Below are 16,934 nucleotides of genomic sequence, written 5' to 3'. Positions count from 1 at the left end.
CTGACGCCAAATGACTTCGAACAGGCGATAAATGACATGCCCATGCACTCTGCCCCAGGGTCAGACTCATGGAACTCTGTGTTCATCAAGAACTGCAAGAAGCCCCTATCACGAGCCTTTTCCATCCTATGGAGAGGGAGCATGGACACGGGGGTCGTCCCACAGTTACTAAAAACAACAGACATAGCCCCACTCCACAAAGGAGGACAGTAAAGCAACAGCAAAGAACTACAGACCAATAGCACTAACATCCCATATCATAAAAATCTTTGAAAGGGTCCTTAGAAGCAAGATCACCACCCATCTAGAAACCCATCAGTTACACAACCCAGGGCAACATGGGTTTAGAACAGGTCGCTCCTGTCTGTCTCAACTATTGGATCACTACGACAAGGTCCTAAATGCACTAGAAGACAAAAAGAATGCAGATGTAATATATACAGACTTTGCAAAAGCCTTCGACAAGTGTGACCATGGCGTAATAGCGCACAAAATGCGTGCTAAAGGAATAACAGGAAAAGTCGGTCGATGGATCTATAATTTCCTCACTAACAGAACACAGAGAGTAGTCGTCAACAGAGTAAAGTCCGAGGCAGCTACGGTGAAAAGCTCTGTTCCACAAGGCACAGTACTCGCTCCCATCTTGTTCCTCATCCTCATATCCGACATAGACAAGGATGTCAGCCACAGCACCGTGTCTTCCTTTGCAGATGACACCCGAATCTGCATAACAGTGTCTTCCATTGCAGACACTGCAAAGCTCCAGGCGGACATCAACCAAATCTTTCAGTGGGCTGCAGAAAACAATATGAAGTTCAAGGATGAGAAATTTCAATTACTCAGATATGGTAAACATGAGGAATTTAAATCTTCATCAGAGTACAAAACAAATTCTGGCCACAAAATAGAGCGAAACACCAACGTCAAAGACCTGGGAGTGATCATGTCGGAGGATCTGACCTTCAAGGACCATAACATTGTATCAATCGCATCTGCTAGAAAAATGACAGGATGGATAATGAGAACCTTCAAAACTAGGGAGGCCAAGCCCATGATGACACTCTTCAGGTCACTTGTTCTATCTAGGCTGGAATATTGCTGCACACTAACAGCACCTTTCAAGGCAGGTTAAATTGCTGACCTAGAAAATGTACAGAGAACTTTCACGGTGCGCATAACGGAGATAAAACACCTCAATTACTGGGAGCGCTTGAGGTTCCTAAACCTGTATTCCCTGGAACGCAGGAGGGAGAGATACATGATTATATACACCTGGAAAATCCTAGAGGGACTAGTACCGAACTTGCACACGAAAATCAATCACTACGAAAGCAAAAGACTTGGCAGACGATGCAACATCCCCCCAATGAAAAGCAGGGGTGTCACTAGCACGTTAAGAGAACATACAATAAGTGTTAGGGGCCCGAGACTGTTCAACTGCCTCCCAGCATACATAAGGGGGATTACCAACAGACCCCTGGCAGTCTTCAAGCTGGCACTGGAAAAGCACCTAAAGTCGGTTCCTGACCAGCCGGGCTGTGGCTCGTACGTTGATTTGCGTGCAGCCAGCAGCAACAGCCTGGTTGATCAGGCTCTGATCCACCAGGAGGCCTGGTCACAGACAGGGCCGCGGGGGCGTTGACCCCGGAACTCTCTCTAGGTAAACTCCAGGTAAATATTACTTTGTACTAAGCCTTGTAAAAATAAATTTAATATTTCTTTAATTTTTTTTCTTTTTGAAAACATCACTGGGGCCTGACAGTGCCTGTAGCCCACGGACCTACAAAATCTTAATCCGGCTCTGACATTACCTCAGAAAAACATCAAACTTTCCCTCCTGAGCCGTGGTGTGGCAACACAGCCGATGTTGTGGTCGTATACACATTATAGAAGAGAAACTCACGTGGTGTTTGTGGAGTACCTGACTTATTGTTATTATACACTTCGTATAGTAGCCACCCGTGAGTCAGGGCTTGAAGACTCGACGAAAAATTGATTCTATCGTTGTTTCCAGCATTACTTAGCGAGAGCTGTAAATGTACTGTTACTTAAAGCACTCTTGTAGTGGGTCACAGTACATATATATATATATATATATATATATATATATATATATATATATATATATATATATATATATATATATATATATATATATATATATATATATATGTGTCTGTGTGTCTGTGTGTCTGTGTGTCTGTGTGTGTGTCTGTCTGTGTGTCCACTCACCTAGTTGAGGTTGCGGGGGTCGAGTCCGAGCTCCTGGCCCCGCCTCTTCACTGATCGCTACTAGGTCACTCTCCCTGAGCCGTGAGCTTTATCATACCTCTGCTTAAAGCTATGTATGGATCCTGCCTCCACTACATCGCTTCCCAAACTATTCCACTTACTGACTACTCTGTGGCTGAAGAAATACTTCCTAACATCCCTGTGGTTCATCTGTGTCTTCAGCTTCCAACTGTGTCCCCTTGTTACTGTGTCCAATCTCTGGAACATCCTGTCTTTGTCCACCTTGTCAATTCCTCTCAGTATTTTGTATGTCGTTATCATGTCCCCCCTATCTCTCCTGTCCTCCAGTGTCGTCAGGTTGATTTCCCTTAACCTCTCCTCGTAGGACATACCTCTTAGCTCTGGGAGTAGTCTTGTTGCAAACCTTTGCACTTTCTCTAGTTTCTTCACGTGCTTGGCTAGGTGTGGGTTCCAAACTGGTGCCGCATACTCCAATATGGGCCTAACATACACGGTGTACAGGGTCCTGAATGATTCCTTATTAAGATGTCAGAATGCTGTTCTGAGGTTTGCAAGGCGCCCATATGCTGCAGCAGTTATTTGGTTGATGTGCGCTTCAGGAGATGTGCCTGGTGTTATACTCACCCCAAGATCTTTTTCCTTGAGTGAGGTTTGTAGTCTCTGACCCCCTAGACTGTACTCCGTCTGCGGCCTTCTTTGCCCTTCCCCAATCTTCATGACTTTGCACTTGGTGGGATTGAACTCCAGGAGCCAATTGCTGGACCAGGTCTGCAGCCTGTCCAGATCCCTTTGTAGTTCTGCCTGGTCTTCGATCGAGTGTATTCTTCTCATCAACTTCACGTCATCTGCAAACAGGGACACCTCAGAGTCTATTCCTTCCGTCATGTCGTTCACAAATACCAGAAACAGCACTGGTCCTAGGACTGACCCCTGCGGGACCCCGCTGGTCACAGGTGCCCACTCTGACACCTCGCCACGTACCATGACTCGCTGCTGTCTTCCTGACAAGTGTGTGTGTGTGTGTGTGTGTGTGTGTGTGTGTGTGTGTGTGCGTGTGTGTGTGTGTGTACTCACCTATTTGTACTCACCTATTTGTGGTTGCAGGGGTCGAGTCTTAGCTCCTGGCCCCGCCTCTTCACCGGTTGCTACTGGGCCCTCTCTCTCCCCGCTCCATGAGCTTTATCAAACCTCGTCTTAAAACTGTGTATGGTTCCTGCCTCCACTACGTCATTTTCTAGGCTATTCCGCTGCCTTACAACTCTATGACTGAAGAAATACTTCCTAATATCTCTCTGACTCATTTGTGTCTTCAACTTCCAATTGTGGCCTCTTGTTTCTGTGTCCCCTCCCTGGAACATCCTGTCTTTGTCCACCTTGAATTTCAACCTGAATTTCAGCACCCATATCCAGCATATAACCAAAAAAGTATCCAAAACGGTTGGGATCCTCTCCAAGATACGATACTACGTGCCGCAAAATGCCCTTCTCACACTATACCACTCACTTATTTATCCATACCTCACCTATGCTATTTGTGCTTGGGGATCAACTGCAGCAACACACCTAAAGCCAATAATAACCCAACAAAAAGCTGCAGTAAGAATAATCACTAAATCCCATCCCTGGCAACACACCCCCCCACTCTTCATAGACCTAAACTTACTCCCAGTTCAGTACATCCACACTTACTACTGTGCAATCTACATCTACAGGGCCTTAAACTCTAATATCAACCTTGACCTAAAATGCTTTCTTGATAGTTGTGACAGAACCCACAGGCATAACACCAGACACAAACATCTCTACGACATTCCCCGTGTCCGACTAAACCTTTACAAAAATTCAATGTATGTCAAAGGCCCTAAAATCTGGAATACCCTACCTGAGAACTCTAGAACTGCAGACACATTCATCACCTTCAAAACTACCATTAGAAAACATCTTATCTCCCTGATACACCCCGTCAACTAACTACACGAATACCACCTGGTGGTTCACACTTACACTCACTCACTCATTTGACCATAAACAGAAATATTAATCTCAATCTTAAAATAATGAATCCTGTGATACTCCAATACTGAAACTATGTACTGTGCCAAAACAAAAGCATTCACATTGCTAAACTCACAAACTAGTATTTAGTCACTTAGCCATAATACCAACTTACCTCATAATTTGTAATATTTTACAATTAAGAATAAAACTAAGTCTGCCCGAAATGCCTAGCCATGCTAAGCGTTCTAGTGGTACACTCTGTAATCACAATTTTACTACATGTAAACCACACAATAACCAAATTTCTGTAATCTCAGCATTGTAATCCTTATAGAGAATAAACTTTGAACCTTGTCTATTCCACGCAGTATTTTATATGTCGTTATCATGTCTCCCCTGACCCTCCTGTCCTCCAGTGTCGTCAGGCCGATTTCCCTTAATCTTTCTTCATAGGACATTCCCCTTAGCTCTGGAACTAACCTTGTCGCAAACCTTTGTACTTTCTCTAGTTTCTTCACGTGCTTTATCAAGTGCGGGTTCCAAATAGGTGCTGCATACTCCAGTATGGGCCTGACATACACGGTGTACAGTGTCTTGAACGATTCCTTATTAAGGTATCGGAATGCTGTTCTCAGGTTTGCCAGGCGCCCATATGCTGCAGCAGTTATCTGGTTGATGTGTGCTTCCGGAGACATGCTCGGTGTTATACTAACCCCAAGATCTTTCTCCTTGAGTGAGGTTTGCTGTCTTTGGCCACCTAGCCTATACTCTGTCTGTGGTCTTCTGTGCCCTTTCCCTATCTTCATGACTTTGCATTTGGCAGGATTAAATTCGAGAAGCCATTTGCTGGACCAGGTGTCCAGTCTGTCCAGGTCTCTTTGAAGTCCTGCCTGGTCCTCATCTGATTTAATTTTCTTCATTAACTTCACATCATCTGCAAACAGGGACACTTCTGAGTCTAACCCTTCCATCATGTCGTTCACATATACCAAAAATAGCACTGGTCCTAGGACCGACCCCTGTGGGACCCCGCTCGTCACAGGTGCCCACTGTGATACATCATTACGTACCATGACTCGTTGTTGCCTCCCTGTCAGGTATTCTCTGATCCATTGCAGTGCCCTTCCTGTTATATGGCCTGATGCTCTACCTTCTGCACTAATCTCTTGTGAGGAACTGTGTCAAAGGCCTTCTTGCAGTCCAAGAAGATGCAATCAACCCACCCCTCTCTCTCGTGTCTTACTTCTGTTATTTTATCATAAAACTCCAGAAGGTTTGTGACACAGGATTTGCCTTCCATGAATCCGTGCTGGTTGGCATTTATACTCTTGTTTCGTTCCAGGTGCTCCACCACTCTCCTCCTGATAATCTTCTCCATAACTTTGCGTACTATACACGTCAATGACACAGGTCTATAGTTTAGTGCCTCTTTTCTGTGTGTGTGTGTATGTGTGTGTGTGTGTGTGTGTGTGTGTGTGTGTGTGTGTGTGTGTGTGTGTGTGTGTGTGTGTGTACTCACCTATTTGTACTCACCTATTTGTGGTTGCAGGGGTCGAGTCATAGCTCCTGGCCCCGCCTCTTCACTGATTGCTACTAGGTCCTCTCTCTCCCTGCTCCATGAGCTTCATCATACCTCGCCTTAAAACTATGTATGGTTCCCGCCTCCACTACTTCACTTTCTAGGCTATTCCACGGCTTGACTACTCTATGACTGAAGAAATGCTTCCTAACATCCCTTTGATTCATCTGAGTCTTCAACTTCCAATTGTGACCTCTTGTGTCTGTGTCCCATTTCTGGAACATCCCGTCTTTGTCCACCCCATCTATTCTGCGCAGTATTTTATATGTCGTTATCATGTCTTCCCTGACCCTCCTGGCCTCCAGTGTCGTCAGGCCGATTTCCCTCAACCTTTCTTCGTAGGACAATCCCCGTAGCTCTGGGACTAGTCTTGTTGCAAACCTTTGCACCTTCTCTAATTTCTTGACGTGCTTGACTAGGTGTGGATTCCAAACTGGTGCTGCATACTCCAGTATGGGCCTGACGTAAATGGTATACAGAGTCTTAAACGAATCCTTACTGAGGTATCGGAACGCTATCCATAGGTTTGCCAGGCGCCCGTATGCTGCAGCAGTTATCTGATTGATGTGCGCCTCAGGAGATATGCTCGGTGTTATACTCACCCCCAGATCTTTTTCCTTGAGTGAGGTTTGAAGACTTTGGCCATCTATACTATATTGTGTCTGCGGTCTTCTTTGCCCTTCCCTAATCTTCATGACTTTGCATTTGGCAGGGTTAAACTCAAGGAGCCAGTTGCTGGACCAGGCTTGTAGCCTGTCCAGGTCTCTTTGTAGTCCTGCCTGATCCTCATCCGATTTGATTCTTCGCATTAACTTCACATCATCTGCAAACAAGGACACTTCTGAGTCTATCCCTTCCGTTATGTCATTCACATATACCAAGAACAGCACAGGCCCTAGGACTGACCCCTGTGGAACCCTGCTTGTCACAGGCGCCCACTCTGACACCTCGTCACGTACCATGACTCGTTGTTGCCTCCCTGTTAGGTATTCTCTGATCCATTGCAGTGCCTTTCCTGTTATGTGTGCCTGATCCTCTAGCTTTTGCAGTAACCTCTTGTGAGGAACTGTGTCGAAGGCCTTCTTGCAGTCCAAAAAACTGCAGTCGATCCACCCCTCTCTTTCTTGTCTTACTTCTGTCACCTTATCATAAAACTCCAGTAGGTTTGTGACACAGGATTTTCCTTCCCTGAAATCATGCTGGTTGTCAATTATACACTTGTTTCTTTCCAGGTGCCCCACCACTCTCCTCCTGATGATCTTCTCCATGACCTTGCGTACTATACACGTTAGTGATACAGGTCTGTAGTTTAGTGCCTCATGTCTGTCTCCCTTTTTAAAAATTGGGACTACATTTGCCATCTTCCATACCTCGGGGAGTTGCCCATCTTCAAATGATGTGTTGAAGATCTTTATTAATGGTACACACAATATCGCGCGCACGCGCGCGCGCGCGCGCGTGTGTGTGTGTGTGTGTGTGTGTGTGTGTGTGTGTGTGTACTCACCTAGTTGTACTCACCTAGTTGAGGTTGCGGGGGTCGAGTCCGAGCTCCTGGCCCCGCCTCTTCACTGATCGCTACTAGGTCACTCTCCCTGAGCCGTGAGCTTTATCATACCTCTGCTTAAAGCTATGTATGGATCCTGCCTCCACTACATCGCTTCCCAAACTATTCCACTTACTGACTACTCTGTGGCTGAAGAAATACTTCCTAACATCCCTGTGATTCATCTGTGTCTTCAGCTTCCAACTGTGTCCCCTTGTTGCTGTGTCCAATCTCTGGAACATCCTGTCTTTGTCCACCTTGTCAATTCCTCTCAGTATTTTGTATGTCGTTATCATGTCCCCCCTATCTCTCCTGTCCTCCAGTGTCGTCAGGTTGATTTCCCTTAACCTCTCCTCGTAGGACATACCTCTTAGCTCTGGGACTAGTCTTGTTGCAAACCTTTGCACTTTCTCTAGTTTCTTCACGTGCTTGGCTAGGTGTGGGTTCCAAACTGGTGCCGCATACTCCAATATGGGCCTAACGTACACGGTGTACAGGGTCCTGAATGATTCCTTATTAAGATGTCGGAATGCTGTTCTGAGGTTTGCTAGGCGCCCATATGCTGCAGCAGTTATTTGGTTGATGTGCGCTTCAGGAGATGTGCCTGGTGTTATACTCACCCCAAGATCTTTTTCCTTGAGTGAGGTTTGTAGTCTCTGACCCCCTAGACTGTACTCCGTCTGCGGCCTTCTTTGCCCTTTCCCAATCTTCATGACTTTGCACTTGGTGGGATTGAACTCCAGGAGCCAATTGCTGGACCAGGTCTGCAGCCTGTCCAGATCCCTTTGTAGTTCTGCCTGGTCTTCGATCGAGTGAATTCTTCTCATCAACTTCACGTCATCTGCAAACAGGGACACCTCAGAGTCTATTCCTTCCGTCATGTCGTTCACAAATACCAGAAACAGCACTGGTCCTAGGACTGACCCCTGCGGGACCCCGCTGGTCACAGGTGCCCACTCTGACACCTCGCCACGTACCATGACTCGCTGCTGTCTTCCTGACAAGTATTCCCTGATCCATTGTAGTGCCTTCCCTGTTATCCCTGCTTGGTCCTCCAGTTTTTGCACCAATCTCTTGTGTGGAACTGTGTCAAACGCCTTCTTGCAGTCCAAGAAAATGCAATCCACCCACCCCTCTCTCTCTTGTCTTACTGCTGTCACCATGTCATAGAACTCCAGTAGGATTGTGACACAGGATTTCCCGTCCCTGAAACCATGTTGGCTGCTGTTGATGAGATCGTTCCTTTCTAGGTGTTCCACCACTCTTCTCCTGATAATCTTCTCCATGATTTTGCATACTATACATGTCAGTGACACTGGTCTGTAGTTTAATGCTTCATGTCTGTCTCCTTTTTTAAAGATTGGGACTACATTTGCTGTCTTCCATGCCTCAGGCAATCTCCCTGTTTCGATAGATGTATTGAATATTGTTGTTAGGGGTATACATAGCGCCTCTGCTCCCTCTCTCAATACCCATGGGGAGATGTTATCTGGCCCCATTGCCTTTGAGGTATCTAGCTCACTCAGAAGCCTCTTCACTTCTTCCTCGGTTGTGTGCACTGTGTCCAGCACTTGGTGGTGTGCCCCACCTCTCCGTCTTTCTGGAGTCCCTTCTGTCTCCTCTGTGAACACTTCTTTGAATCTCTTGTTGAGTTCTTCACATACTTCACGGTCATTTCTTGTTGTCTCTCCTCCTTCCTTCCTTAGCCTGATTACCTGGTCCTTGACTGTTGTTTTCCTCCTGATGTGGCTGTACAACAGTTTCGGGTCAGATTTGGCTTTCGCTGCTATGTCATTTTCATATTGTCTTTGGGCCTCCCTTCTTATCTGTGCATATTCGTTTCTGGCTCTACGACTGTTCTCCTTATTCTCCTGGGTCCTTTGCCTTCTATATTTCTTCCATTCCCTAGCACACTTGGTTTTTGCCTCCCTGCACTTTTGGGTAAACCATGGGCTCATCCTGGCTTTTTCATTATTCCTGTTACCCTTGGGTACAAACCTCTCCTCAGCCTCCTTGCATTTTGTTGCTACATATTCCATCATCTCATTAACTGGCTTCCCTGCCAGTTCTCTGTCCCACTGAACCCCGTTCAGGTAGTTCCTCATTCCTGTGTAGTCCCCTTTCTTGTAGTTTGGCTTCATTCGTCCTGGCCTTCCTGCTTCTCCCTCCACTTGTAGCTCTACTGTGTATTCGAAGCTTAAAACCACATGGTCACTGGCCCCAAGGGGTCTTTCATATGTGATGTCCTCGATATCTGCACTACTCAAGGTGAATACTAAGTCCAGCCTTGCTGGTTCATCCTCTCCTCTCTCTCTTGTAGTGTCCCTTACGTGTTGGCACATGAAGTTTTCCAGTACCACCTCCATCATCTTAGCCCTCCATGTATCTTGGCCCCCATGTGGCTCCAAGTTCTCCCAATCGATCTCCTTGTGGTGTGTGTGTGTGTGTGTGTGTGTGTGTGTGTGTGTGTGTGTGTGTGTGTGTGTGTGTGTGTGTGTGTGTGTGTGTGTGTGTGTGTGTGTGTGTGTGTGTAAAATTAAATTTACTTGGATGAATCTCATTAGATACATACCAGTAAATGGTAACAAAGATAATTATTCTTTATCAAAGTTAGAGAGACAAGCAGGAATTTTAGGACACCCAGGTCGCAAAAATGTCTCCCTTCGATACCTACAACAATCTCTATCTCCACAAGTCACTCTGGACCTATATTAATTTCAAATAAAATATACATCACCAGGAATTCTGGTAAAACATTAATATAAATATGTGGACTGTACCTGGAGTTTACCTGGAGAGAGTTCCGGGGGTCAACGCCCCCGCGGCCCGGTCTGAGACCAGGCATATGCATTAAAGGAGAATTTATCTTAATACCACTCACCAATTAGTCTGGAGATTACGCTGTATCATACACAAAACCACCTGCCTAAAATATGAAGAAAATACTGGCCAGAATTCTAACATAAATAGACATGACTTAGCTGGGGTAATATCCTGTTTTCCCCTCAAATTACAGAGTCCTGTCCAGTCGCCTAATTTTCATGTTATGCAGGACTGCAATTCCAACAATTTCGGCTCCTATTTGAGAGGTTTTAAGCCCAACATAACCTCTAGAGTGACGAAATTTATGCACATTACACCAGCATGCCTTAAGCCCAGTTCAAAAACAATGGGGACTCTCCCCCAGCGACGCTCACCCATTACGCTGGTTCTTTATTTATTTACAAATTAATTTTTATTACCTACAATATATTCCATCAATTTAAATACAAAAAAACACTGTATTTTCGGAAAATATACAGTATTTTCCACTAACAATGATGATCTGATAAGAAATGTCACCATATCAAAAACAATATACTCAGATCACAACATAATTGAGGTTCAGACATGTATGCGCGGAGCCCCAGACCGACATAATGAGACTAGTCACGAGGGAGCATTCACCAAATTCAACTTCAATAACAAAAACATAAAGTGGGACCAAGTAAACCAAGTCCTAACCGATATAAGCTGGGAAGATATACTAAGCAACACAGACCCCAACTTATGCCTAGAACAGATTAACTCGGTGGCACTCGATGTATGCACAAGGATTATTCCTCTAAGAAAAAGGAGGAGTAGATGTAAAATAGAAAGAGACAGGCGCTCCCTTTACAGGCGACGGAAAAGAATAACAGAGCGGCTAAAAGAGGTCAATATATCTGAAATGCGTAGGGAGACACTGGTCAGAGAAATAGCAAGCATCGAACTTAAGCTAAAAGAATCCTTTAGGAGTCAGGAATCGCGGGAAGAACTAAAAGCCATAAATGAAATCGAAAGAAACCCAAAGTATTTCTTCTCCTATGCCAAATCAAAATCGAGAACAACGTCCAGTATTGGGCCCCTACTTAAACAAGATGGGTCCTACACAGATGACAGCAATGAAATGAGTGAGCTACTCAAGTCCCAATATGACTCAGTTTTTAGCAAGCCGCTAACCAGACTGAGAGTCGAAGATCAAAATGAATTTTTTATGAGAGAGCCACAAAATTTGATTAACACAAGCCTATCCGATGTTATCCTGACGCCAAATGACTTCGAACAGGCGATAAATGACATGCCCATGCACTCTGCCCCAGGGCCAGACTCATGGAACTCTGTGTTCATCAAGAACTGCAAGAAGCCCCTATCACGAGCCTTTTCCATCCTATGGAGAGGGAGCATGGACACGGGGGTCGTCCCACAGTTACTAAAAACAACAGACATAGCCCCACTCCACAAAGGGGGCAGTAAAGCAACAGCAAAGAACTACAGACCAATAGCACTAACATCCCATATCATAAAAATCTTTGAAAGGGTCCTAAGAAGCAAGATCACCACCCATCTAGAAACCCATCAGTTACACAACCCAGGGCAACATGGGTTTAGAACAGGTCGCTCCTGTCTGTCTCAACTATTGGATCACTACGACAAGGTCATAAATGCACTAGAAGACAAAAAGAATGCAGATGTAATATATACAGACTTTGCAAAAGCCTTCGACAAGTGTGACCATGGCGTAATAGCGCACAAAATGCGAGCTAAAGGAATAACAGGAAAAGCCGGTCGATGGATCTATAATTTCCTCACTAACAGAACACAGAGAGTAGTCGTCAACAGAGTAAAGTCCGAGGCAGCTACGGTGAAAAGCTCTGTTCCACAAGGCACAGTACTCGCTCCCATCTTGCTCCTCATCCTCATATCCGACATAGACAAGGATGTCAGCCACAGCACCGTGTCTTCCTTTGCAGATGACACCCGAATCTGCATGACAGTGTCTTCTATTGCAGACACTGCAAAGCTCCAGGCGGACATCAACCAAATCTTTCAGTGGGCTGCAGAAAACAATATGAAGTTCAACGATGAGAAATTTCAATTACTCAGATATGGTAAACATGAGGAAATTAAATCTTCATCAGAGTACAAAACAAATTCTGGCCACAAAATAGAGCGAAACACCAACGTCAAAGACCTGGGAGTAATCATGTCGGAGGATCTCACCTTCAAGAACCATAACATTGTATCAATCGCATCTGCTAGAAAAATGACAGGATGGATAATGAGAACCTTCAAAACTAGGGAGGCCAAGCCCATGATGACACTCTTCAGGTCACTTGTTCTATCTAGGCTGGAATATTGCTGCACATTAACAGCACCTTTCAAGGCAGGTGAAATTGCCGACCTAGAAAATGTACAGAGAACTTTCACGGCACGCATAACGGAGATAAAACACCTCAATTATTGGGAGCGCTTGAGGTTCCTAAACCTGTATTCCCTGGAATGCAGGAGGGAGAGATACATGATTATATACACCTGGAAAATCCTAGAGGGACTAGTACCGAACTTGCACACGAAAATCACTCACTACGAAAGCAAAAGACTTGGCAGACGATGCACCATCCCCCCAATGAAAAGCAGGGGTGTCACTAGCACGTTAAGAGACCATACAATAAGTGTCAGGGGCCCGAGACTGTTCAACTGCCTCCCAGCACACATAAGGGGGATTACCAACAGACCCCTGGCAGTCTTCAAGCTGGCACTGGACAAGCAACTAAAGTCAGTTCCTGATCAGCCGGGCTGTGGCTCGTACGTTGGTTTGCGTGCAGCCAGCAGCAACAGCCTGGTTGATCAGGCCTGGTCACAGACCGGGCCGCGGGGGCGTTGACCCCCGGAACTCTCTCCAGGTAAACTCCAGGTAATATATATGTATATATATATATATATATATATATATATATATATATATATATATATATATATATATATATATATATATATATATATATATATATATATATATATATATATATAGAGAGAGAGAGAGAGAGAGAGAGAGAGAGAGAGAGAGAGAGAGAGAGAGAAAGGGCCTCCAGGGGGTGCAGCCCCTGGAGGCCCTCCAGCTGGCGGAGGCTCCTGGGCTCCAACCCCTAAAGTCCATGCCTTAATCCGGCCCTGGGTTATATAAGTGTTTTGTGCCAACAATGTGATGGTTTGCCTTTCTATTTATACCAAAACCCGTATTTTTTTTTTTTTACGTAGAATTATCTGTTGATTTTTGAACTGGGTAAGGATAATTTATGATTTATGAAGCATATAATATAGGGACTTAAAAAAAATATATCAACCATTTTTACTATACTCATCTGGTAATATACAAATATAGAAATATAGAAATATTAGGATATTAGAAATATAGAAATTTTAGGAAGCAAATACTTCCCTGTACACTTTATAACTATCACGCTGAGTTCAGCACCAATATCATCTTACTGATGATATTACTTTTCAAATTCATCATTACATTAGTAAGGCAATGTTGCAAGATATGCTTCTACCCTTCCGATCACTTAAGCAGTGCCCTTACACCTTGTATAGGCTTAAGATGACCACAATTCAATTCAATTCAGTTCAAGTTTATTCTCTATAATGGTTACAATGCGGGGTTTACAGGTTTTGGGTATTGTGTGGTTTACATGTTATAAAATACTAATTACAGAGGGGGCCACTAGGACACCTAGCATGGCTAGGCATTTCGAGCAGACTTAGATTAATTCTTAACATTAAGTCCTTACAGGCTAAGTGACTACATCATAATTTTGAGTTTAGCAATGTGAATGCTTTTGTTTTGGCACAATACAAGGTGTCTATATTTAAGTAACATAGGCAAACTTATGACTAGTTAGGATTTATTATTTTAAGATTAAGATTACTATTTCTGTGTTTATAGTCAGTGGGTGAGTGAATGTAATTTTGAACCACCAGGTGGTTATCATGTAGTTAGTTGTCGGGGTGTATCAGAGAGATAAGATGTTTTCTAACTGTAGTTTTGAAAGTGATGAATGTGTCTGCAGTTCTAGAGTTTTCAGGTAGGGTGTTCCAGATTTTAGGTCCTTTGAAATACAGTAAAGCGGTCGGCTCACAACGGAAAGGACCCTGGAACTATTCCATTGCGAGGGGACATGTATGGGTAAGTCACTTTATTGGCGCTGCTCGTGTGTACCTCGCAGTCAATACGTTCCTCAATGTTAGACAGTTTTATTAGCCGCATCCTGAGAGAAAGGGGATGGGGTTTGAAATGAGCTGAGGTAAGACAACAGCTCCAAGTCATTCAGCTGAATTCTGTGAAGCAAACGTTTTGCTGCCTCTTTGTCTGCGTCTATCTATACTTGCGCAAATAGTACCTGTTTAATGCAGCTATTGCTGTATATGCAAAATACACATTAACAGCACTTACTGTGACTGAGGGAAACCCATGTCCTTTAGGGCCTCATGCGAAACTTCAGCGACGGTGCAGCTGGTCATTTCGAAGGACTGGAGGCCGTGGATGTTGATGGCTCCGGTCATAAGTCGACCGATCGTGACGCCATCGAGGTTCAGATGGGAGCCACCAGAGTAACCTGACCTCTCCCAGGCCAATACCCGTCCGCCTTTTATTTTCACTACCCCTTTCTCGGGAAGGTCAAATGCTACCTGCCAGATACCATGGTTCTTATTATTAAACTCCCTCTCCCTTATTTGGCTGGAAAATTTCGTCTGCCACATTTTTAAGAACGTGAGACTGAGATTTATTAAAAATATATGTAATGTTTATAAATACTAGGATAATTCGAAAATTATTTAGCGATTACTTAGAACAAACTATAATGGTGAGAGTAATAGCGCTACATGAGTATTTTTTATTATTTATTAATATAAAATATAATATCAGAAAGGACTGTTTGCTCACCTCTTTCATGGTGTTTATGGTAGTGTTAATGAGGGTGACATTGACGTCTGCGTTTGGAGAGTAGCCAGAGAAGGAGCGAGAGTCCAACACTGAGAGCTCACACCTCTCCACCACTACCTGGACCACCTGGCTCCTTCCCAACACTCCTTCAGGAAGACCACTCAACTTGCTGAAACGTAAAAAAAAACATTTGCCAGAGAGAGAATTTTGCACATGGTATTTAAAATAACACAGAACTCACAGAGTCAGAGAGTATCCACAAGAGCACTAACATCCCATATCATAAAAATCTTTGAAAGGTTTCTAAGAAGCAAAATCGCCAACCACCTGGACACCCAGCAGCATGGGTTTAGGACACGTAGCTCCTGCCTCTCACACCTACTAGACCACTATGACATAGTCATGGATGCATTGGAGGACAAAAAAATGAAGATGTAGTATACACAGACTTTGCAAAAGCCTTTGACAAGTACGATCATGGTGTAATGGCACAAAATGCGTGGGAATAACAGGAAAAGTGGGTTGATGGAGCTATAACTTCCAAATAATTAGAACACAAAGAGTAATAGTAAACAGAGTAAAGTCAGAGGCGGCTTCAGTGAAAAGCTCTCTTCCACTAGGTTCAGTACTCGTTTCCATCCTTTTCCTCATCCTCATATCTGACACAGACAAAGTTTTGACCGTAAGCCACAGCACCGTGACCCCCTTTGCTAGCGATACCAGCAGATACTAGCAGAGTTTACTGCCAGAGGGGAATCAGGCCTGTGTCCCGTGTGAAAAAAAAAAAATAATAATAATTGAACTTTTCATGTCAGAGGAAAGAAAGTCTCCCTGATAACATTGAGTATACATAGTGTATAGTGTATACTACAGTGGCTCCCTAGTATATTGATGATAAAGGCTAAAGTGTCATTTGAAAACAGGTGAATTTGTAAATGAAGTGATAAGCCTATAGAGGCAGGTGCCAGAAGTCGCCAGAAACTTACCACAGGTCAGCTGTTTTTAATAATCTTCCTGGCCTGCTAGTGTACTCGCATATAATCTAGTGATACCAGTGAATAGCAGAATACAGTGTTGTAGTAGCAACTAACCAGTATTATAATGGTACTTAGTGGAGTGGAGTGACTTTCATTAGTTTCTTTTCTTGAAATACGAGACGTTACTGTGAATTTCATATAACCTGTAGTTACCAGCGGTCGCAATATACACAACGAGAAGCAAGTATTACTACAGAAAAAGCGTCCTTCCTCCAAAATTTGCACCAGTCAACTATAGTGATAATATAGCATTTATTGTGGTGGAGACGGAAAAAAAAAAAAAAAAAAAAAAAAAAAAAAAATAGAAAAGCCAGATACAGCGATTGATAAACAAGGAGGTGACCGTTCGTCATTGTAGGAGCTGCCAGTAATCACCGGCTCTTCAACACGCAAGTTATACTTTTGTATCAGTCAAATCACATATTACTCGGGTAGATAATTTCCAGTAGATCCTTCATGTGTTAGCTCAAATCACCGACCAGTATGTTTTAAATAAGTGACCCACTGATCAGAGCAGATCGACTGGTCCGGACCCTTGACTGGTCCGAACCCTTGACTGGTCCGAACCCGGGACTGGTCCGAACCCTTGACTGGTCCGAACCCTGGACTGGTTTCAAACGGTTTCGTTGTGCACCACCTAGCAGGTTATTAATAGAATATTCAAGAGGTTGCTAGTAGAATTGCAGTAAATCAACCATTCAAATCATTATGAAGCTGTGTGTAGTCTGTGGTCAGTCAAACAAACGGGCTTCCACATGCATAAATTGTCATTTCTGT

At 44.1% G+C, this 16,934-nt stretch overlaps 1 protein-coding gene across 1 annotated transcript in view; it reads right to left on the bottom strand.

Moving 5' to 3' along the window:
- The window catches only part of LOC128684422 (uncharacterized), a 205,428-nt gene extending 190,126 nt beyond the window's left edge, over window positions 1-15,302 (bottom strand). The window contains exons 1-2 of the mRNA XM_070089366.1: window positions 15,121-15,302; window positions 14,629-14,864 (exon numbers count right to left, since the gene is read on the bottom strand). Coding sequence (XP_069945467.1) covers window positions 14,629-14,864; window positions 15,121-15,129 — 245 coding nt within the window. The 5' untranslated portion in view covers window positions 15,130-15,302. The remainder of the gene's footprint in view (window positions 1-14,628; window positions 14,865-15,120) is intronic.
- Between the last annotated feature and the right edge of the window lie 1,632 nt (window positions 15,303-16,934).

Source organism: Cherax quadricarinatus, chromosome 2 (genome assembly GCF_038502225.1).
Source record: "Cherax quadricarinatus isolate ZL_2023a chromosome 2, ASM3850222v1, whole genome shotgun sequence".
Taxonomy (NCBI): Eukaryota; Metazoa; Arthropoda; class Malacostraca; order Decapoda; family Parastacidae; genus Cherax; species Cherax quadricarinatus.
The sequence above is the reverse complement of the archived record's forward strand: the minus strand, read 5'-3'. Positions and strand labels throughout refer to the sequence as shown.